A 24,802-nucleotide genomic window follows, 5' to 3' on the forward strand; every position below is an offset into this window, starting at 1 on the left:
CGTTTCAAATTATATGATGTTTTAGAAAGTTTATGTTGTTTCAAAATATATAATGTTTTGAGATTTTAAGGTTAATTTTAACTTTATTGGAAACTGTTCAACCAATAAGATTTTACGGTCTTTTTCATAATTGGTTGGATAATTTTAAAATTATATCTTTAAAAAAGCTTTATAGAAAAATATAATTTGCTTAATCTTTGTGCAATAAGCCAAAACATCATTTATTAAGAAAAAGAAAAGAAAATTATTAAGACAAATCATTTCACTATAATTTGGTCGGTAGTGAAAGAAGCATTAAGAAAAAATATTTCAACTTTCAAAAAAATTAGATACTTCAGTTGTGGTGAATATTTAGTTACAAGGTGCTCACATCAAGGTGCACATGTATGTGTATGTAAAAAGTATATAAAAATAGTTGACAAATATATAAAGATATTGTTAATTAATATTAAATGACATTTTTGTTCAAAATAATACATAAAAGATAAAATTAAAATTAATTTAAAATAAAAAAGGCCTTGACATTAGTCATTTTTTACATATAAAGAAAATAAAATTGTATCCGTAAATAGGGGTTGACACATATCGAATATCAGGGTACTAGCAAGCATTCGTGTCGATTCGATCTTTAGCCACCTAGATATTCGGTGACTCGGATATCAGAAATGTTTTAGAATTTTAAAGAATATCCGATTTGATCCGTAAATAAAATAAAATTTTAAAAATAATTGAAAAATTTAATAATAACATTTTATCACAAAAATAAAACATTATTTAATTTTTTAAATTCTAGTACCTAATATAATAAATTTAATTCATAAAAATATTGTAAAACTGATATAAAGTATAATATATATAATGTATATATATAATTCTTTACATATATGTATATATATATATGCATATAACATATCGAATTAGATATCTGTTCCTAAAAATATTGGTATTTGTGATTAATTTGCTTCTTTTTTGGATATTGTATTTTAGTATTTTATTTGTTTCGTAGAGTTACGGATATCCAGATTTTTTTGTTCAAATCAAAACGGATAACGAATCTAATCAAAATTTATGAATATTTTGCTCAACTTTATGTGTAAACAATAAAAATAATATATATTTAGTTTGGCTTTTGATTCGTTATCTATTTTTATTCGAACCGAAAAATCCAGAGTTTTATTGGAACTATATATGTGAGTTTTATATTAAAAAGAGCGCAAAGTACATAGTGTGAACACATTTATAAATATAGTCTGAACGCGTTAGCATACTTATTATCAAATCATTGCGAGGCTGCCACGTGTCTATTATAGTGTGAATGCATTTATTACAATGTTTCTCTTTTTAATATATAAGAGATTTTTAATTAAAATATTTATTAAATGACTTAATATGGGAATAAAGGTATTGATTATAAACTGACTCGAACAAAAACACTTGCGTTCAAAGACTCGTAAATTTGTTTTGCTCGATCCGCCACTCCCAGCGCATTTTCTCAGTTCGGAACCCAATATCTTAAGTATCAGTAACCGTTCTCACCACTGACGGAATCCACAGAAATGTAAGATTCACATTGTTGTCTCGGATGCCGGAACTTCCCATGTCGTCTACGTAGTAGATGGTTCCCGATGAACTCATCAAGCTTGTAACATAGGCAGACAATTCATTATAAGATACTCGTGTATAGTAGCGTTAAAAGAAAATAAAAATTGAGAAAGAGTAGAAAAACACAGTTTATCACTAGAAAACACAGTTTATCAAAAGTAAAATATTACTACTCTACCCACAAAATAACGAGGTCAGTGTAGTAGCAAGGGGAAACCTTTAAGGAGCAAAAACTAACACTTAAGAATTCAAGTAATTGACCAATATTAGCCAAAAGTGAATGAATCATGGATTATATTGCAATCACAAAACATAAATGAACTAATCAACTACCAAAAAAACAAGCAATTAAATAAGTAACACAACTGTGTCGCAATGGTACAATTCACCTTCCTCCGGTTACAACGGAGTCAAGGAAGTCTGAAAATTCATCTCACAACTGGGTCGCTTTCTGATGATGAAGACTACTATGACTGGGACCTAGATGGCAACATCTCGACCAAATTAGATTTTATGACACAAGGAAACCATATGTTTAATTGGTGTATGAGATGTTAGATTTCATAATTAAAAATGTAAATTTTAGAATCTAAATATTTTTGAAATCTAGAAAGATTTTGAAGATTTTAAAATTCTAGAAAGACACTTAAGATCATTTAAGTTCAGGGTTATGATTGGAGAAATGAAAATTGTAAGGACCTAAATGAATTTTAAAAGTGTCAACAAATTTCAATTATATAATTTTGAAAAATTTAAACTTACCATTTATGAACCATGAAATTTCATATAATATATTATGTACAAGAGTTTTATGTAAAAAAATTAAACTGTCTGTAATAATTAAGGGTTTCATGTGGTTAAGTAACTTAGGTTATCGGTTAATTTTCTTAAAACACTGTCTAAGAGTATCTCCAAAAAAGAACTCTATTTTGAAGTTTCCAAAACTCTATATTTGAAGTTTAAAGGTGTTCTTCTTCAAAAGCAAAACTTCAAACCCAACTTAAAAACTATTTATATTTTATAATATGGTCCTTATATTTGTCATAACTAATTTGAATTCATAAAATTTTTGTAAACAACTAGCACATATATAAACATATTGCAACAATATTAATTAATAAAATATTTTATTAAAATATAAAAATTTAAATAAAAATAACTTAATTAATATTAAACTTCAAACAAAATACCATATTATTTCATAAAATGATTTTTGTAATGCATATATGATCTATTAGTACATTTCGAAGTAAAAATGGTTCTCCTCATTTTTAATTTGTAGATTACGAACTAAAAGTTGTTGAAATCGGGTAATATTCTTGTAAATACATCAAATAGGAACAAGAAAGTAAAAGAGAAACATAAAATATTGCTAAAAGACTAATTTCTTATGGATTATATTAATACTCGTGATATATTCGATATGAACAAGAAAGAATTGTACGAAAAAGACATCAAAAACAACAACAACAACAACAACCATGTTCAGTTACACAAAACAATTTGGATAATATTTGAAAATTTTGAAGGTTCCAGATCAAACTTACTTGAATATTAGTGTTATTGTAATATTTAAATTTGTGTAATAGTTATGTCTTCATGTAATTTTTTAAAATCTTTTTGTTAAGTTTTGTTTTGCATATTATTGTTGTCTAAATCTAGCTTAAAATATTTTAATTCTTATTTTAAAGTTTTATTTAATTTTATGTGTAAAATTTAAAATCTGTAAACAAAATTTAAAATATTTATGAGATATAATTTTTTTTAAGGATTAAAACAATAAACGAGAAAATATTTATGAATCATAAAGGTGATGTGTGACTGTAGTGACCAAAATGCAAATAAAAATATGAAAGTTCAAATATAGAGTTTCACTTCTCAAAACTTCAAATTTGAAGTTTTGAAATTTCTTTTTGGAGAGCAAAAAACTTCATATTTGAAGTTATAGAGTGTCTTTTAGAGATGCTCTAAACTGATATCAATATTTGAAAATTTTGAAAGTTCCAGATCAAACTTACTTGACTATTAGTGTTGTTGTAATATTTAAATTTGTGTAATAGTTATGTATTCATGTAATTTTTTAAAATATTTTTGTTAAGTTTTGTTTTGCATATTATTGTTGTCTAAATCTAGCTTAAAATATTTTAAATCTTATTTTAAAGTTTTATTTAATTTTATGTGTAAAATTTAAAATCTGTAAACAAAATTTAAAATATTTATGAGATATAATTTTTTTTAAGGATTAAAACAATAAAAGAGAAAATATTTATAAATCATAAAGGTGATGTGTGACTGTAGGAACCAAAATGCAAATAAAAATATGAAACTTCAAAATGTGACACTCATTTAAAGTCTCTCTCTCTCTCTCTCTCTCTCTCTCTCGCATAATAATATTAAGAATATTTATTATTAAATGCTTTATTAATCCAAATACCATTATAAATTTTTATGACTGAAAGTATTATATAATATTTTAGATACAACATAATATATATATAAGAACTATTTTTTGATTGTATAATAAATTCATTGTATAAACAAAATGTCAATATTAATTTGTCCAAGTATTTTTTCCACTCACTCAGGCATAGACATGTTATAATTACTTAATACATGTATTACTAACTAAAAGACTACAATGATAAACTATTATTTATGTTTCATTTGAAAATTCTTATGTGTTATAATTTGTTTGTAAATTTTGTATACATTATATTCATTATATAGAAATAAATATTTAAAATCACTCAATATTCTCTTTTCAATTATATAAAATTAAAAATTTTACTTGATTAATATTTAGTAATGTGTTTTCTGGTTTTTAAATTTTTTTATTAACTTTTTTTAAAGATAACAACACAATATGAATAAGAATTATCCCCTTTTTATTTTAAAATATATTTTTTAAATTTTGGATGATTCTTATAATTGTTAATTTTAATCACTTATTTAATAAAAAAATAAAATTCATTTTTGATTTGTGAGTCGTCCAGCCGAAAAATAAAATTTTAATATTTAGTTATAATTAGCCGACTTTCATGTAAGTCGTTTCTGGTTACTTTTGCAATTGAAAAATAAAACTTAAATATTTAATTTTATCTGGACGACTTACACAGAATTCTTCTCGTAGACGACTTACACAGAAGTCTTCCAGAATTTTATTCTGATATTCTTGTCAAATCTTGGTTATTACAAACGACTTTCGTGTAAGTCGTTTGTCGGAAGACTTCCATGTAAGTCGTCAAGATAAAATTAAATATTTATATTTTATTTTTCAATTGGAAAAGTAACCTGATACAACTTAGATGAGAGTCGTCTAACTATAATTAAATATTAAAGTTTTATTTTTCTCCTGGATGACTTCCTTGTAAGTCGTCTATGAAAAGTCAAATTCTTTTATTAATCCAAATACCATTATAAATTTTTATGACTGAAAGTATTATATAATGTTTTAGATAACAACATAATATATATAAGAACTATTTTTTTATTGTATAATAAATTCATTATATAAACAAAATGTCAATATTAATTTGTCTAAGTATTTTTTTCCACACACTCAGGCATAAACATGTTATAATTACTTAATACATGTATTACTAACTAAAAGACTACAATGGTAAACTATTATTTATGTTTCATTTGAAAATTCTTATGTGTTATAATTTGTTTGTAAATTTTGTATACATTATATTCATTATATAGAAATAAATATTTAAAATCACTCAATATTCTCTTTTCAATTATATAAAATTAAAAATTTTACTTGATTAATATCTAGTAATGTGTTTGCTATTTTTTAAATTTTTTTATTAATTTTTTTTAAAGATAACAACACAATATGAATAAGAATTATCCCCTTTTTATTTGAAAATATATTTTTTAAATTTTGGATAATTCTTATAATTGTTAATTTTAATCACTTATTTAATAAAAAAATAAAATTCATTTTTGATTTATGAGTCGTCCAGCATAAAAATAAAATTTTAATATTTAGTTATAATTAGCCGACTTTCATGTAAGTCGTTTCTGGTTACTTTTGCAATTGAAAAATAAAACTTAAATATTTAATTTTATCTGGACGACTTACACAGAATTCTTCTCGTAGACTACTTACACAGAAGTCTTCCAGAATTTTATTCCAAGATTCTTGTCAAATCTTGGTTATTAAAAACGACTTTCGTGTAAGTCGTTTGCCGGAAGACTTCCATGTAAGTCGTCAAGATAAAATTAAATATTTATATTTTATTTTTTAATTGCAAAAGTAACCTGATACGAATTACATAGAAGTCGTCCAACTATAATTAAATATTGAAGTTTTATTTTTCTCCTGGACGACTTCCTTGTAAGTCGTCTAGGAAAAGTAAAATTCCTGACACAATCCGGTCAAATGCAAAACTAACTTGTTTATCCTAGACGACTTACCGGGATGTCTTCTCTGGTATTTTACAAAATTTTTTGTTAACAAAAGTAAGCCAATAATTACAAAGGAAGACTTTTAAAAAAGTCTGCTGTAGAGTAGACTTCTCTCGAAATTTTCCTTTGTAAATTTTCAATTGTAAATATGACCTAAATGGACGACTTCCTAGAAGTCTACCAGAAGACTTCCTTTGTAGAAGTCTTCTACGGTAATGTTTAATAAACTTTCATTTTCTCTAGAAATATAAAGACTTTTTAACATTTTCTTGTTAATTCATGTATATTAGTCGATATTTGAGCTCCTGAATGAAATTCATAACTCAATTGGTTTTATTCATGAGTTTACCAGTATTCATGTGTATTAATGTTTCCAGTTAATTCGAGAAGACTTTTATGGAAGTCTTCTACGTTAGTTTTTGTAAATTTGTTAAGTAACTTTAAAATATGTTATTTTTTAATTTTCAAAAGTGTTAAGTAACTTCAAGAATATCAAGTCATATGGTTTAATATGTCGTCTTAGATCATAAGATATACTTTTTAACTTTCATGAAATTTGAAATTTCAATTTTCATTTAGAATTTGAGCTTCCTGCTTTAAATTTAAGTCTTCCAGAAGACTTCCCAGACATCTTCTATTGAAAGTGTTCTATCTTTGAACTTATGTAATGTTTGATCTTTTGTGAATTTAACTAAGTTTTTTTGAGAAATTCTTCTCCCTTAGTTGTAATAAATTTGAATAAGCTTCTTTTGTGTTATTGTGTTTTGCTATTAAAGTTGTATCAATAACTTCAATAATGTCAAGTAATTTTGGCAAGATAATATTGTGAACAATGAACATATTTACCAAAAATTTTCATTAATATCTTTTCAAATTTACAAAAAAACACAACTAAAAGAGTACACATAAAAATCACAAAACAGATCACAAACAAAACTATTATAGATCACTTCATGGAAGTCTTCTAGCGCATTATATGTTAGTGATGCAAGACTTTTCAAGGATCTAAGATCAAATCAATGTAGTATAAAAGATTGTCGAACCAATCCTAGGTGATTCTAAAGCAAAGGGAATGCAAGTTTATGCTTAAGCTAACTGCGATCCGGTTTTAAAGATGGTATGAACTAAGAACTAATAAGCTAATGCAATAAAGTAATGATCTTTCTTTTCTCAATATGAAGCAAGAGGACTCATGGGGCTAGGCATTTGATCTTGGGTGATGTAGATCCAATCTAGAGGTGGCAAGCTATCAATCAAACACTTTCCTTATGCCTAGACACTAAGCTAAACAAGCTCTATCTCTAGATGAATGTTCTTTTGATAAAGCAACTCAAGCATCTAATCTCTTAGGTTGAATGTTACTAAATCAAACATGGAGAACAAGTTTAATAGCAATCTTAACTCCTTTAGCAACTAATCTCTTAGGTAAAGCAAGCTAAAAGCATTGAAGAGTTGGTTCAGGCATTTCATCATACACCTTGTGGGCAGGAAATGCCTAGAGATTTATTTTAGTATAATCAAGACTAAAATAGCATTTGGAACCCTCAACAAGCAAGGAAACAAGTAGATCTAACTTTAAACACCCTAGATCATCTCTAACCACCCTTAATCACCCTAGCCCATGAATCCAAAGATGACTACTCAAAACTCTTCATGATGAGCCCAAGAATCAATGATGATTTGGTGCTAATCATGATTAATGACCAGATTAATCAAGCAAATCACAAGAAGAAATGATCAAAGTAAGATCTTTCACCTAAAAGTTCTTTCTTATTGTGATAGAAAACAAGATAAGATCCCAACTTTTGGATTACAAGAGTATTTATATCCCTTGGAAAACCTAATGGTTCCCATTAAAAAGTATAAAATGCCCATAAAAAATGTTTAAAATCGACTAAGGATAAGTCTCGGCTCGGGTAGGAGTCGACGGGGCATACCCCGCGTCACACAACCCGCGTCGGATGCTCGTTGATCTTCTGCTTCATGCGCGCGGGTAGTGGAACCCGCGGCCTTTATCCCGCGTCGGACCGCCGATCTTTCCTGCCATGCGCGCGGGTAATGGAACCCGCGTGGCTTCGTCCCGCGTGGCTCCGTCCCGCGTGGCTCCGTGCGCGTGGGTGAGCGATCCCGCGTGCCTTCAACCCGCATCGGTTACCCCTCTTCAGCTCCATGCGCGCGGGTGAGTTATCCCGCGTGCCTTCAACCCGCGTCGTACCGCCTCTCCAGCTCCGTGCGCGCAGGTGAGTTATCCCGCGTGCCTTCAACCCGCGTCGTAGTCGGCCTGAACTCGAACCGACTTCAATTTCTATCTCCTCTTGGACCACAATGCTTCTAAACACCTCCAATTACTCCAAAGGATGCTCCAATACCTGATTAAGACATATGAATGCAAAATGGATCCTAAAGATGCTAAACTCTTATTCTATATGATCATTATGTACAAAATGGAAGCTTAAAACAATGAAAATATGCAAGATATCAGTTAGAAGATTTCTCATAAGTCTTCCAAAGTTTGACTCAGCTCTGAAAAACCTGCATATCCAAAAATGTTGAAATGGCTTCAAAAATAGAAAATAAGTGGAAGATAAGATAGATCTACCTTAAAGAAGACACATAAATACATATCCAAAAAAATTAGATCTACCTTTAAAGTAGTGGAAGATGATAACCATGTGATAAAAATCTGCAAAAACTAGATAGATTAGTAAGAAAGACAAGAGAAAAAAGAGAATTTGATACAAAGTTCGGTGTTTTCATGTTTAAAAAGATTAGAGAAAGGTCGGAAAATTTTAGTTTGGAAAAAAAGTAAGAGCTTTATGCAACAAGAGGTTACTAAATGAAGAAAAATCAAACATGAAAACTTACAAAAACGTACATATCTGTTATGAAAGAGGAGACATGAGAGAAGAATATGTCAGAAGTATTCTAGCGCATTATATTTTATAAGACTTCCGAGAACACTAGTAAAAATCTACCGCATAGCCACGGTACTGCCACTGTAAAACCGTGGCTATAAACAAATAGCCACGACTCAGTCACGAATTAGCCACGGTTAACAATTAGCCACGATTAATCCAAAAAGAAGCCACATAATAGCCACGAAGCAAGAAAGTGGCTACGTTAGCCACGATTTAGCTACGAAGTTTCCGTGGGAAGAGACATAGCCACGGTTATAGCCAGTATTGTTTCAGTAGCTATATTACTAGCCAATGTATAGCCATATTTTTTTCATGGCAGTGTACAAACCCTAATTCAAACCCCCAATTCTATATCCTAAACCCCAAACTTAAACATACATATAAAACTATATATCTAATTTTTTCAATCTTATAATTTAAATCACAAACTCAAATATATTTAAACTACAAATAAATTTCAATGTTAAACTCTAAATTTTAATCATAAACTCTACAACTACAAATACATTATATCCAAATCCTATATCATACATTAAACCATTAACAGTTGAACCTAAACCCAAACTTTATATACTATAAACTCCAAAACATTTATACTTTCCATTATATAACTTTAACATTGTAAATTAGATATAATTTTCCATAGTCCAACTCTTAAATATAACCATATATCTTTTAAACTCTAAACCTAAAACATTATATATTCCAAATTTCGTAACACATATACTTTCAATTATGTAACTCTGACATTTATAAATGTAATCATATTCTTCAAATTCCAAACTTTAAGCTTAATCATATATTATTTAATTAACTCTAAACTCCGAGCTTTATTTATTTTTTGAAACACAAACTCCAAACTTTATATTTTCCAAATTTTATACCCAAAATTAAAAAAAGATTTAAACTTCAATTTTTATTATAAACTAAATCACCAACTATTAATTATTATATAATCCTTAAACTTTAATCCTTAACACTTAAATCTTTAATCCTTCAACTTTAATCTTTAACACTTCATAACACTATATAAAATAAAAACAAAAACAAACGTAAATAACAATCTACGCCCTAGTTTCTTATTGGTTAAAAACAAGAGTGTTCGGATAGCTAATCTAACCATTGGTTACAATTAATCAATGGTCTAGATTGATTCTTTTTGTGTTTCTTTGTCATAGGCCAGACAGATCTAGCACCACACAATTCAATACTCTCTTTCATGTCTCCCTCTTCTTTCACGTTTCTTCCCCTCCTCTTCCACACAAATTAACTTGCGGTTAAGGGTGATTATGATGATGATGAAGGTCGCAGAAGAAGAGAGTCTCCGTGGAGGGTGATGACGATGGTTGCAGAAGAACTGACTCGATATGAAGGGTTACTCGCCGTGAAGGGTGACTCTGGTCTTAAGCTCTTCGTCGTAGACGATTTCATCAACAAATCAACACGAATGAAGGTACACAAATTCCTTCTCGCAAACCCAAATTTCTAACCTGTAATATCTCTAGGGTTTCTTCTGTTTTGCAAGAGATTTGATTTTTTTTCTTCTTTACACAGACGAACGCCACGAATGGAGAAGGGTGAGAAGATAGACGGCGACGGAGGACACGAGACAGCGACGGGGGACACGAGACGGCGACAGAGTGCGGTGGAGGAGGCAGAAGATCTCCTGGTGGTTTGGTTGGTGGTGGAGTGGCACGACTATCACCGGAGACGCGGGGAGATGGGCTATCACCGGAAGAATCGTGCGGTAGTGCGTGCTGTCGTGGTCCGGTGGTGCTGAGCAAGAAAAAGAAGAGAAAGGCGGAGAAGGAGAGAAGACAAAAAGCCGGAGACACCATCGGAGGTGGTCAGACGAGGACGTCGGAATTTGCCGGATTTATTTGTATTTTATATATATTGTTTGTATTTTATTATATATTATTAAAATGTCCATTTTGTTATTTATTTTTTTTTTAAAAATTATTCTAAATAGCCACGATAAAATTGTGACAAAACAGTGGTTATACCTTTCAACGATTAATCTGTGGCAAAATCGTAGCTAGAAAAGTCACGAAAGTATCGTGGTAAAATCGTAGCTAACAGCCACGTTTAGCTACGGTTATTTTTAGCCACGAGGCTATAGCCACGGTAAATTTTTGATCCAGAAGCGTGGCTTTTTTTCTTCATAGCCACGGTTTTCTCTTCTATAGCCACGGTGTTATAGTGGCTATACGTTAGATTTCTACTAGAGGGAAGTCTTCCAAAGTCTGATCCAGATCTGAAATACATGCATATCTAAATCCAAATCTGAAATACATGCATATCTAAATCCAAATCTTAAAACCATGCATATCCAAAAACGTTCAAATGACTTAAAAACAAAAAAAAATGAGTGAAAGATTAGATAGATCTACCTTTCTAGAACACACAAAAATATATATCTAAAATTCATAGATCTACTTTCAAAAGAGTGGAAAATGAGAACCATGTGATTAAAAATCTGCAAAAACAAGATCAATTAGTGAAAAAGACATGAACCAAAATGAGAAATTGATATAAATTTTAGTGTTTTCAAGTTCAAAGAGATTAGAGAGAAGTTAGAGAGTTCTAGTTTGATAATTGTGCTCTTAGTATGTTTGGCAGCCATATAAATCATATGTGATGGACTTTTTTGGGCTTCTTACAGGCATGGAATGAGTTGGGCTTGGTAGCATTCCCAATTAGATTTCTGAATTTCTTGTTTAAAACCTCATAAAATGTCCAGCATAATTTATGAGATTTTAGACAAGAGCAGTGTTTTGATCAATGTCCAGCAGGTTTTAGACAAGAGCAGGGTTTCTGAATCACTTGTCTAAGAACTCATAAATTATGCTGGACATTTTATGAATCCATAGAGCAGTGTTTTGGTCAATGGTCTGGCTGGTTTGAACCATACAAACTTATTGTTGCATTTGTTCCTGGCCGGGATCATAATTGCTTCAATTAATCTATATTCCTGTCCAAAAGCGTTTTGTTTAGTTATGCATGATAAGATTCCTCCGCCCTAGTCCTGGTCGACATATTTCATTTCTTAGATTTTATTTTTCAAGTCTCTATTTTAGATGTCGCTCGCCCATAAGAACCGAGAACCTTCAGAAGTTAATCAGGCTGGATATTATTGATATAGTAATTGAAGTCTATCAGCATACAAGAAAGCTTTAGATGTCAATGATGAGAATTTTGATGATAACTTCTCTAGAATTTCGGCTATAGTTAGTAAACCGAAGCTTCTGATGCATAAGAAGAAGTTCTAGATATCGAATCAGAAGAAAACCGGATGAGAAGCCACGTCGGTGAAGTTTTGAGGCTTCTAGTTAGTATCAGCTTTATATTTACAAAACATTAGAAAAGAAAACAGAATCAAAATAACTGCACAATTGTTAACAAAACGTAGCATAACTAAAATTGGATGACCTAAAATAAGTGGATGACTTAATATTTTAGGTCAACGTCATGTAGCACATTCATTAACTTAATAGTTTTTGGATGGTGTAAATCTTAGTATTAATTCATATTTGTTTATAAATGTTATCTTAATATCGTAAGTAGACTTGGCTATCTCCATGGGGGGAATCATGCCACATGGCATAATTTATTTATTTTTTAAGATTCAATGGGCTTTAGTTCAATTCTTTAAAACAAACATTTTTGGCATGTGTTGGTTTCTGGTCAAATCTTCTCCATCGATATTCAATCGCAAGAGGTTATCTAACCTAACCTGAAACCTATCGTTCCCAATTCCCCTTCCCCGGTGAAGAAACGCACCTGAAACCTATCGTTCCCAATTCCCCTTCCCCGGTGAAGAAACGCTCCGCCGTTATGGCAATCAATCAACACGACCCAGTAATCCCACCCTCTACTCTTCACTTCTGAATATATAAGTAGACTTGGCTATCTCCATTGGGGAGGGGGGGGGGCATGATTTATTTATTTTTAAAGTTTCGATGGACTTTAGTTCAATTCTTTTAAAACAAACATTTTTGGGTTGTGTTGGTTTCTCGTTCAAATCTTCTCCATTGGGGGGGGGGGGGGGAATCATATCACGTGGCATGATTTATTTATTTTTAAAGTTTCGATGGACTTTAATTCAATTCTTTAAAACAAACATTTTTGGGTTGTGTTGGTTTCTCGTCAAATCTTCTCCATCGATATTCAATCGCAAGAGGTTATCTAACCTAACCTGAAACCTATCGTTCCCGATTCCCCTTCCCCGGTGAAGAAACGCTCCACCTTTATGGCAATCAATCAACACGACCCAGTAATCCCACCCTCTACTCTTCACTGTCGTTTAATTCATTCATATAAGCTTATTACATAATTTATACTTCTCTGTTGATTGATTGCCATAACGGCGGAGTGTTTCTTCACCAGAGAAGGGGAATTGGGAACTATAGGTTTCAGGTTAGGTAAAATAACCTCTTGCGATTGAATATCGATGGAGAAGATTTGACCAGAAACCAACACAGCCCAAAAATGTTTGTTTTAAAGAATTGAACTAAAGCCCATCGAAACTTAAGAAAATAAATAAATTATGCCACATGGCATGATTCCTCCCATGGAGATAGTCAAGTCTACTTTATACATATTATTATACATAGTTATGATAAACTAAATCAAAAATACGTTTGTATGAGCAGAAATATCAAACATACAATGGTAATTTATATGATTTCTCTATGAAAATGTTCAAATTTTGAAACCAATTTGTCTATCAGCTCAACTAATTTTTCTTACATTCAAATAATAAACAATTCATATTTTACACTTTTAAATCAATCATTATTTTCATTTAACAATTTCTAAAATAGAAAATTAAAACAAACCACATAGTATAAATAATTAAATACAATAAAATGATTCTCAAATCAAACAAAACAATTAAAATCATATAAAATATCAGTACTCATGCATAAATTGTTTTTCATATCCTCTCAAAATTTGAGAAAAAAAAGAAATAAAATAATCCATAAATTTGAGTAGAAGATTTACTCTTGGTGCATATATGAATACAGTTAGTGATGCATATAGAAGAGTAAAATAAATATTATTTTTTTAAACTGTTTATTTTTTTGTAACTTTAAAACTATGTTCAAATCAAATTGTACAAGTATAATATGATTTACTTATTTTATTTTTTTGAAACTGGATTTACTTATTTTATTCTCAATCCCAAATTGTTATCTCACTGAAATTGGAATACATTAAATCAGACATGTATGTTGTTATTGTGATCTCGATTCTAATGCATTTTTGTTGATATTGTAGTATTGTAGATCACTGTACATGTGATTAATAATATTTACTTTGCTTCTGTTACATTCAAAATTCATTGTATAGCTTTCTAACATTCAAGAACATAATATCCAATTATTAAAAATTCGGTCAAAAGCAACAAAGCTTAATAAAAAGGTCAAAAAATCAGTTTAGGTAAAAGGCTAAAATATTTTTGCATATGTATTCAAATTTTGCTTATTTTAAAATAATCTAAAAACAATGAATGAAGAAATTGAAATATTTTTATATGTTTGATAAATATTTTTTACTATAACACCAGAATAGTTTCAAAATTACTATAACATATATTATTGTACAAAAATCCGGCGCCTAGCATAACATATATTATTAGTATAGTCGTCGCGTTACAATTTTCATATTATTATTTTTGAAATGTTAAAATTTTCATGCAGCTAGCTAGCATGCATGCTATGAAAGTTAAGAGAATTGCGTAGACGAATTAATTAATATTCTGCATCACCTAATAATTGCAACCTAAAAGCAAATTTCCATTAATTCAACGTAACCTAATCCTATAAAAAGTATACATTCAGCTTTCGGAGTCAGTACTGGTCAAAAAGTATAATTTAAAATTATGTATATATGTGTATTGTATAGGTTAAAGAAAGTACATGGTTGTTGACACATATTAACTAATAATATTCAATCTGGCTTTATATGTCAATGGAGCAAGTCGTCTCCTATATATATTTTTTTACTAAACAAAGATCGTGAAATTAAGATTATGAATAAGTTTTGCTTGAAACATTAAAAAAATATACACACCCAAACCTATTCCTTCACTTCAACAACTAAATTGACATGCATGCATATATATCCTACATGCAAGACTTAGGATTCATTATCCTCAGAATATCTAGTTTCTCCTTTGAATATTTTCCAAATTCAACTTGCAAGGTCAACCCTAATTTGTAGTCTTCTTCTGAGTCTCAGTTATTTCCTATGGATATCGAAAAGGCAGGGAGCAGAAGAGAAGAAGAAGAACCCATTGTCCAAAAGCCAAAGCTAGACAAAGGAAAAGGCAAAGCTCATGTGTTTGCTCCTCCCATGAACAACAGTCGAATTATGGAAAAACATAAGCAAGAAAAGGTGAGCATGCCTGGGTGGAAAAGAGGCGTGGCTATCGTCGATTTTGTTCTTAGACTCATTGCAGCCATCACGGCCATGGCCGCTGCAGCAAAGATGGCAACCACGGAAGAGACTCTCCCTTTCTTTACTCAGTTTTTGCAGTTCAGTGCTGACTACACCGATCTACCAACGCTTTCGTAAGTTGCTCTCAAAATGTTCACTCTTACTAAATATTATGCCAATAATACAAATAACTATCGATTGAAATTGTTTGAAGCTTAATTTATTTGTTCTGTTTTGCAGATCTTTTGTTGTAGTAAACTCAATCGTGGGCGGCTACCTAACCCTATCATTGCCTTTTTCCATTGTCTGTATCCTCCGGCCTCTCGCAGTGCCACCTAGGCTCTTCCTCGTCTTATGTGACACGGTAACATTTTTTATGTGTTAGATTGCTCAGAGTTTCAACAGCCAAATTTAAGAAACGTTCACTTGTTATTTCTTTTATAAAATCAAAAGAAAAAATAAACGCAAACGCCCACCACAAAGAGAGTTCCTCATTTCGTTTCAGTTTAGCGTCTACCGTTTAAAAAAAATGTAACATTTTTCGTTAACTGGCAGTTTCAATTAGAAAAAACAGGTTATTATAAAATGTAAACGTAAAACCAACACTGAATATAATCAATGTTTCAATCAATTAACCTCCAGAAACCCTGCTTTCTAAAGGCTTATATTACACTCGTTAATGTATAGTCTAGAATATGGTCGTATATATTCGAAGGTTTAAATATGTATATGTTGAGTACATATGGCGCATCCCTATTTAATACGTATATTGATTTCTGTGGTCCAGGCGATGATGGGCCTCACTATGATAGCGGCATCTGCTTCTGCAGCCATAGTTTATTTGGCGCACAATGGGAATTCAAGCTCGAACTGGCTTCCCGTTTGCCAGCAATTCGGTGACTTTTGCCAAGGAACCAGCGGCGCCGTGGTGGCTTCCTTCATTGCAGCAGCTCTTCTCATGGTCCTCGTCATTTTCTCTGCGTTTGCTCTCAAGAGATCGACGTGAAAATTTGTATTTGTGCCTATTAAATTCCTGTGTGCTCTGATATTCATTTGTGTGAATTTGAAAAGAGTAAGATATATGATTTGGTTTTTGTTAAGTTGTGTAACTCGGGTTTGTATTGAGAATTGTGTTGTAAATCAATCAACTCACAAAAAGAATGATAATCGTTAATCTCGTACTCCGCGTTTTTGACGTCCTATTTAGAGGCACTTTTGGCCAGGCAATCGTCCGGTTGAAACATCTTCACCATGTTTAAAATTCACAGAGTTAAAAACTTGCCAGAGTTGTCAAAACCGCACTTAGGTTCTGGTTTGAAAACTTGTGTAGCCTAGCGAATAAAGATAAAGAATCATATAAATATTTTACAAAAACGTTTCCACTTGTACGGAATAGATAATTGATGGTTCACCAATTACTATGTTTTAAATGACTAGATAATTGATGGTTCACCAATTACTATGTTTTAAATGACGCAAGGCGCTCCTAGTCGATCAGAGGTGGGCTATGTAAAGAAGCCGAAAATCTGAACTGACATAAATGATAATATAAATCGATGTTAAACGAAAACCGATATGAAAAACGTTTCATAAATAGATATGGAGTCGAGATACCTTTTCTTTTCTTAATCTAAATATTCGCTCCATAGTGTGTGGGACATAGAAAAATATCGAAACCTATGATACAATCATGTAATACGATTCATACATCACTTGTTAACGTCTCTGCGAACTAAGATTCTACGAAACACTTTCTAAAATTTACGTTGAGAGATTTGCTGGTTTTCGTTGTGCAAAATGTGAATAGCGAATGAGGAGGAGACAAGTTATTTAAAAAGAAAAAGAGGAGCTGATTTTCGAAACCGTTGCAGCATGTTAGCGAAAATCTTTCAGAAATATTGAAAGTGGAGGGTTGAGAAACTTTCTCCACAAATTCTCCCATCTGTTGGCTCTTTATGATCTTTGGCGAACAGATATACTTCATGTCGTTTTTAGACAAATTACGTGTCTTTTAACCACAAACATCATGCTATTTTGGCTCGAACATGAGCCAAAAAAAAAAAAAAACTAATTTTCTCCAAAAAGAACTTATTCCTATGGTCCTTCACCAAGATCCACGCCCACGTCCACGCCGAGCCGGACGGCGGCGGCAGCGTGTGCGTGAAGGGCTCGGCAGCGTGTGCGTGAGGGGTGAGCCGAGCATGTCACCTTAAAGCTTTTGATCAGCTTTACATGTGAACACACACATATATGACTCAAATTGCTTTTCATAACCGATATGAGAGGTTTTTATTACTTATTCATTTAAGCCAAAGACTTTTAACTCATGACCCGTAGGCCCACTCATTTCACACTGTCACAATTATTTTGAAATTATTTGACTAAAATCCTCTTTATGAATAGAAATTATTCTAAACATATGCAGACTAAATAAAACTTGATAAATCACTAACATATATCAATTCTGACTAATTTAATTGTTACACCGAATATGTACTATTGAAAATTTTATATCGTAATTTTAGGTTGAAATATTATTAAGTGAAAAACATCATATATAAGCTTTATGAAAAACATAGTTACATCTTCTTAAATATACGCTGAGCATTTTTTTTTTGAATAAACCCATTTATTATTTGGCCAGTAATTTACGTTGAGCATTATCTGGAATAAAAATTTGGTAGAGTTAATGTATAATTTAATGTTGAAAATTATTAAATACATCATCTCTGTTAAGATTTTGAATGTGTAGAAAGTTATAAATGCTAGAATTAATTTGGAAAAATGTTAAATGATAATAAATAATGAAAGCTTGATGAATTTATAGTAATTTAGTTGAAAATAAAAAAAATTAAAATCTCCTAAATCTAAGAAAAAATATTAAAATGAAGAAAATAATTAGTTTAATTAGTTGGAGTATTAAACTAGGTAGAGAAAAAAATTGATTATTAAAAAATTTAATGATATTTAATTGGGATATTTTTATGGAAATTTTCTTTTGCTTTTTCTCTTATTCCATTTGCAGATTATTATACGCATACACATTGTCATGACGCAGAAATTTATTTCCTATTTTGACAAACGTTGATAGGAATACAAATTGATGTTTTATCTATACTATTAAAGCATAATCCCTACTAGGATTTTGCCCTTGATTTTCCATCATATTTACATTCCAATGTCATTTCTATTTATATGCATAATTTTATTTTAAATTTAGGAAAGAAAGTAAAAAATAAGGGATAAAATTACAAAATTTAATTTATAAGGACAGTAAATAATTTTTTTTCTAAAATAGAAAACAGTCTAAATTAAATATTTAAAACATAAAATTTTATTACAAAATTTAAGACTAAACAAAATTTAGTTACTTTCATTTCTCAAACAGAAAATAGAATTAGAATTTTCTGAGATTTTGTAAATTTTAGAGATTTTTTAAATTTCGTTTAAAATTTATTAGTATTTTTAATTAAAATAAAAAAGTTTGGGTATTAACTGGGCAAAGTTTTAAAAGTTTATATACTAAAATGAGCAAAATAATTAGTTGGACTATTAAGTTGGGTAATAAAAAAGTTTGGGTGTGTGGTACACGTCTGGGGATGCGTGAAAATTACATGATGCATATAAGGATGAAAAGGACTACTGGTATCAGAAAAGCCGGAATATGTAGCACACGTTCGGGGATCTCAATACAAAGTTTTATCATTCCTTAACAAAGCAACAGCGTGTTTGCAATAGGATTGTGGGGCTACTTGATGAAGATGAAAATTGGATTACGGTGGATAACAGTGTTGAGAAAGTCGCAGTAAACTATTTCGATAACTTATTTAGTACTACTTCCCCATCAGAGTTTTATAGTTTTCTGGAGGAGATAACACGGTGTATCACCTCTCAGATGAATCAACAGCTGTTAAAAATAGCGACATAGGATGAGGTACGACATGCTTTGTTTATGATGCATCCAGAGAAGGTTACAGGATTGAACGGCATGACAGCTCTTTTTTCCAACATTCCTGGCATATAATTAAGAATGACTTTGTTGAGATGGTGAATAATTTTCTAGTTTCAGGAGAAACGGACTCAAGGTTGAACATCCCCAATGTTTGTATGATTCGAAAGACGGAAAGGCCTACAAGGATGACAGAATTAAGGCCAATAAGCCTAATGTAAGGTATAAGATCATCTCAAAAGTATTATGTCATAGATTGAAATTTTGTCTCTCCACACTTATATCAGAGACTCAATCAGCTTTTGTGGCAAGAAGATTGATATCAAACAATATTCTAATAGCTCAGGAAATATTTCATGACTTGAGAACCAATAAAGCATGCCAAGAAAAGTATATGGCAATCAAAACAGACATGAGTAAAGCGTATGATAGGGTGAAATGAGATTTTATTCCGGCCCTACTACACAAATTGGGATTTGATCCTCTTTGGATCAAGCTAATGATGGAGTGTATATCATCGGTTCAATATCGGGTTTTACTAAATGGCCAACCACGCGGGTTCATAATTCCACATAGGGGTTTACGTCAAGGGGATCCACTATCACCTTATTTATTCATTATGTGCTCCGAGGCTTTAATTGCAAATATCAAAAAGTCTGAGAGAGGGAAACTATTAACCAGAATGAAGATAGCCAGAGCTTGTCCATCGACATCTCATATGCTCTTTGCAGATGACAACCTCTTCTTTTGTAAGGCACAAAAACAAAAGTGTCAAACCATCCTTAGGATATTAAAGAGTATGAGGTTGTATCAGGTCACCTAATAAATTTTCAAAAATCTTTGATTCAATTAGGACACAAGATTGAGGAATCCAGCCGAGAGGAGTAACGGAATATCTTGGGAATTTACAATCTAGGAGGAATGAGATCTTATCTGGGACTGCCAGAGAATCTCGGAGGATCCAAGATACAAGTTTTTGGATTTATTCAGGATCGCTTGAATAGCATGGTTAATGGCTGGACTTTTAAGTTTTGTACCAAAGAAGAAAGGAAGTGATCATTAAATCAGTGGTTACGGCCTTATAAATCATGTGATTTCTTGCTATTGTTTACCAAAGGCAACCGCTAAACAACTGACGAGTGCGGTAGCACAATTCTGGTAGAGTCAAGATGGTAGCACAAAAGGTATGCACTGAAAACCATGGGACAAATTATGTAAAAATAAGGATGAAGGAGGTCTGGGTTTTAAAGACATCACTGATTTTAACACGGCGATGCTTGGTAAGCAGCAATGACATCTAATTGAGAAACCAAAAACCTTATTCTCTCAAGTTTTTAAAGGATGGTACTACATGAACACCTCAACCCTGGAACCGATCCGATCATATTTTCCGTCATATGGCTGGTGGAGTATTGTGTCTGCTAGATTTTTGGTTAACAAATGACTAATTAAAAGGGTGGAATCGGGATCATCTATCTCTATATGAAATGATCCATGGCTCCCAACCACTCGCCCAATACCAGCAAATAAAAACCAACATAACAGTTACCCTGACCTTACAGTTGACTCTCTCATTGATTCAGCTACGCGAACTTGGAAATCGCAGGCAATTCGGGATTTTGTAGGGCCCCAGGATGTAAAACTCATAGAAAGCATACCACTGAACAGGACTCATATGGTGGACATGGATGAATGGCATTTCACAAAAAATGGGAAATACACGGTCAAAAAATCAGGTTACCAAGTAGAGCGAGTTTACCCAGACAAGGAAAACCACTAGTAGTGTTTGGACCCACAGTTGATATTCTAAAAGCGTTATGCTGGAAAGTACGGTGCCCATCCAAGATTAAGCATTTCCTATGGCAATTGGTATCAGGGTGTATAACAGTCAAGAAAAATCTGCAAGCGATAGGGCTACAAGGGATATATTTTGTGCCAGATGTGGAGCTACATAGGAATCGATAAACCATGTGTTTTTCGAATGCTCTGCAGCACGTCAAGTTTGAGCCCTCTCACAGATATCATCAAATCCAGCTATTTTCTCACTAGTTCTCTCTTCACAAATATGGATCATCTATTCTCGAGAGTTCACCCATCAATTTGCATGGATTCTATGGTACATTTGGAAAGGAAAGAATAGCAAAGTTTTCTGTAATCTGGACATTGATCCCAAGGAAACTCTTAAATTTGTGGAAACAGAATCAATACTTTGGGCTGAAAGCACAAGTATTGAACACACAGAGAAGAACACATCATGTAGAGGCTTTGAATCTACCATCAATTCCAGGGCGTTGGTGTTTTACAGATGGTTCTTGGAAAGATAATGAGTTGTTCTCAGGACAAGGTTGATATAGTACTTTAGAAGGCTTTGATGGTTTGATGGGGGTAAGAAATGTAAGGGCTAGCTTTTTCCCCTCTTCACTTGGAGGTGGAATCGCTACTTTGGACAATGGAGTGTATGAAGAATTTACGTCAGTTTAGGGTCACGTTTGCAACAAATTATTCTCAATTGGTGAAGATGGTTTCAGAACCACAAGAATGACCCGCTTTTGCAAGTTATTTGGAAGACATTAAGATCCTGCAAGAAAATTTCCTCAGTTTATGTACCAACAACACAGAATTTGAGGACGGATAGTATAGCATGAAGTGTCAGGAAACAACCGTATTTCGTCGTTCACATAGATTCGGAGTTACCATTATGGTTTACGGAGTCGGTATGAATCTGTTTAAGTTGATGATAAAAAAAAGATTGGGCGTTAAAAAACTTAACTAAATTTAGTTGGAGTATTTTTATGGAATTTTCATTAAAAAAACATCTCTTTTAGTGAGAATTACTCGACAAGCAAAACAGATTTTTTTTTACGAAAAGTAAAATTTCAAAGTACTTTCGGATATGAGAGAACTAGCTGAGTAAGATGCTTGACCAGAACTGTTTTCAAATGACGAATGAGATGAAACACGGCCTTCAAATGTGCTGGATTTGATTACTCATGAATTGTGACGGGATATGAATGACATACGACAGCTCTCGACGTGTTGTATCAAAATAAATGATCTTGCCAACTAAACGATGATAGCGTGAGTCAGTAATCATTTTACCATCGCAAGTGCCACCTTATGAGTAGAAAGGTGATTGTTTTTTTCCAAGCAGTCTAATTTTTCATAATGTATACTATTGAAACTGAATTCGGCGTACTTAAATAAATAGAAAATGAATTCGAAGATCAGTTATTCGAAATTCGTTTATTAGAAAGATATAGATCGATTATAAGAAATAGAGTATTAAAATCAGCAAAAGACAATGAAATTGCTTTAAGAACAAGTTTAAAGTTATGATGTAGAAGATCCACCAGACGAATTTAGTTCTTCAAGCTGCTGTGTTGGAACTCGTTTTTGACGAAATGGTTTTAGACCATTTTCCGGTAAGTTTCCGGACGAAGACGTTCGTCGGAATAACCGAATGTTTGACAAACACTTTGAAATAGTGTAAACAAAGTTTGTTTGAATAAGAAATGTTGGTCCAAATTATTGACTTGGAAAGCTTGTAAGTTTGACTATTTGACTATGTTTAAAAACTAGTAAATGTCCAACATTAAAACATGAGGTGGAAGTCCTCTTGTTTATATATGGAGAAGTGGTAAAATGGTTTAAAACATGGTAAAAATACTATGGTATAGTGATGAAAAGATATACCCAATTAAAATGTGTGCGCACATTAGACCGAGATTAAACCAAGCAGAGTTTGGTTTTGGAATTAGAATTAGGATTGAATTTGTGATTTGGTAAATAGATTATTGGTGTATTGCCTTATTAATTTTGAGTCAAATTCAAATTAATGTTATGATTAATTAATTAAATCATAATTATCTTTTCATTAGTAGCAAACCGTTACCATTTGATTTGGTCATGGATTCAATTTAATTATATGAATCAATGCATTCTCGTGTAATAAATGCATACACGTTTTGTTAATATTGCTTTTGGACAAAGCTTATTTAAACACACTTCCGCTGTGTTGAGAAAAAAAAAACATTCAGATGAACAATGAAGAGAAAAAATCCTTCCACTTAGAATAGTTATGCTAGTATTTTTAGTTTTTGAGTCCGAGAGTATAACACAAAATTAGGTTCGATAGATTCTGTTTTTCGGTGATGTTAAACAGAAACAATGCTGCAGTTGTATCCTGGGAATCTGAGCGCTATGAAACCGTCATACTACGGGGCGTTTAAAGATTTAAGGAAATAGATTAACCATCCCGACTCTGCAATTATTCTTTATTCTTTTATTTCGGTATTGTAATTTTGATTTATTTTCTTATTATTCTTTACAAATATCAGTTGTCCTATGGTAGTAAAATAAGGTTCCTACACTGTGTCGGTCATGAGACATTCAACAGCTTAAGATACATTTTCACTCTCAACTCGGCTCTACTCTTTCTGTTTTCTGCCAGAATACTGTAAGTCGACAAACATTCATCTATCTTTGAGGGCTAATATTTCACTAATCATATGCTGACACTGTCAACATTCAGTAGCGTCTCAGACATACTTGATGCTCTCCGTTTTGAAGACAATCTCACGTTTCTCATTATGAGCCTTACCAATGACCTTGGTTCCACTTGTTGGATATATTTGCATCTATGAGACATGTTACGGTGAAGATGGTAGGTTGGGTTCCCCGTTTCCCATTTTCTGATTTTGTACATCAAGAGACACTAAATTGCACTCTCCCAGTTAACAACCGCCTCAATTATAATCTTTGTTACGTTGTGTTGTTAGTTTTATCTGCCAAGATCAACGTGTGTGTCAGTGAGTGTTCGGATGTTTAGAGAATGACAAGAGATAGATTTTGATTTTTTTTCCTATGAAGGAAGAACATAAACATCATCATCGGTCGCTCCAGTAAAATCAAGGATTATCAGCGTTCTTATTTTTTGTTTAAAAATAAATTAAGCTTCTCTAGCGGATCCTTCGAGAGGGTTATATGTCAGTTGGTAGTTAACAACTCCTTTATCCTTTTCCATTAACCATTACTAATTCATTGGGTTTTTTTTGCAGTATCCCATCGCAGGCTCCTCCTCCCAGAGGCGTGCCTACCCTTTTGATTTTGAGACATTGGCCTCAGACCCCTTCTCATATCTATTAATTTTGGGATCCCAAATTTACAGTTTATGACACAAATAAAATGATAATAGTCACCAGAAAATATGTTTTTAATTAACCAAACCTCCATTTATATTCTCATTTGTTGTTATGAGCTTTAACTTCTGTTTTAATTAATGTTGAAATTTTTTTTGTCTATGTAGAATTTGGTTTTGTTAATAACAAAACATATAATGCTTTCCATTTAAAGCTTTTATAATTTTTTCATAAAATAGTTTCAAATTATGAAATAACAAAAACCCAGTTTTATTTGTCAACTTATATTAAAATATTATTATTATACTAATATTACTTATATTATTATTTAGTTG

At 31.7% G+C, this 24,802-nt stretch overlaps 1 protein-coding gene and 1 long non-coding RNA gene across 2 annotated transcripts; both read left to right on the top strand.

The window, feature by feature from the left end:
* The first annotated feature begins 7,007 nt into the window (after positions 1 to 7,007).
* LOC106399270 lies at positions 7,008 to 10,898 on the top strand. Its single transcript, XR_001279982.3, has 2 exons — positions 7,008 to 10,389; positions 10,491 to 10,898. It is a non-coding gene; the product is annotated as an uncharacterized LOC106399270 (long non-coding RNA).
* Positions 10,899 to 14,127: 3,229 nt separating this feature from the next.
* Positions 14,128 to 16,561, top strand: LOC106400186 (casparian strip membrane protein 3). The gene is made up of 3 exons (XM_013840575.3): positions 14,128 to 15,514; positions 15,621 to 15,744; positions 16,168 to 16,561. Exons 1-3 carry the CDS (start codon positions 15,192 to 15,194, stop codon positions 16,384 to 16,386), a joined length of 666 nt encoding a protein of 221 aa, XP_013696029.2. The 5' UTR covers positions 14,128 to 15,191; the 3' UTR covers positions 16,387 to 16,561.
* The last annotated feature ends 8,241 nt before the right edge of the window (positions 16,562 to 24,802 follow it).

This window comes from Brassica napus, chromosome C3, assembly GCF_020379485.1.
Source record: "Brassica napus cultivar Da-Ae chromosome C3, Da-Ae, whole genome shotgun sequence".
In the NCBI taxonomy this organism is placed as follows: Eukaryota; Viridiplantae; Streptophyta; class Magnoliopsida; order Brassicales; family Brassicaceae; genus Brassica; species Brassica napus.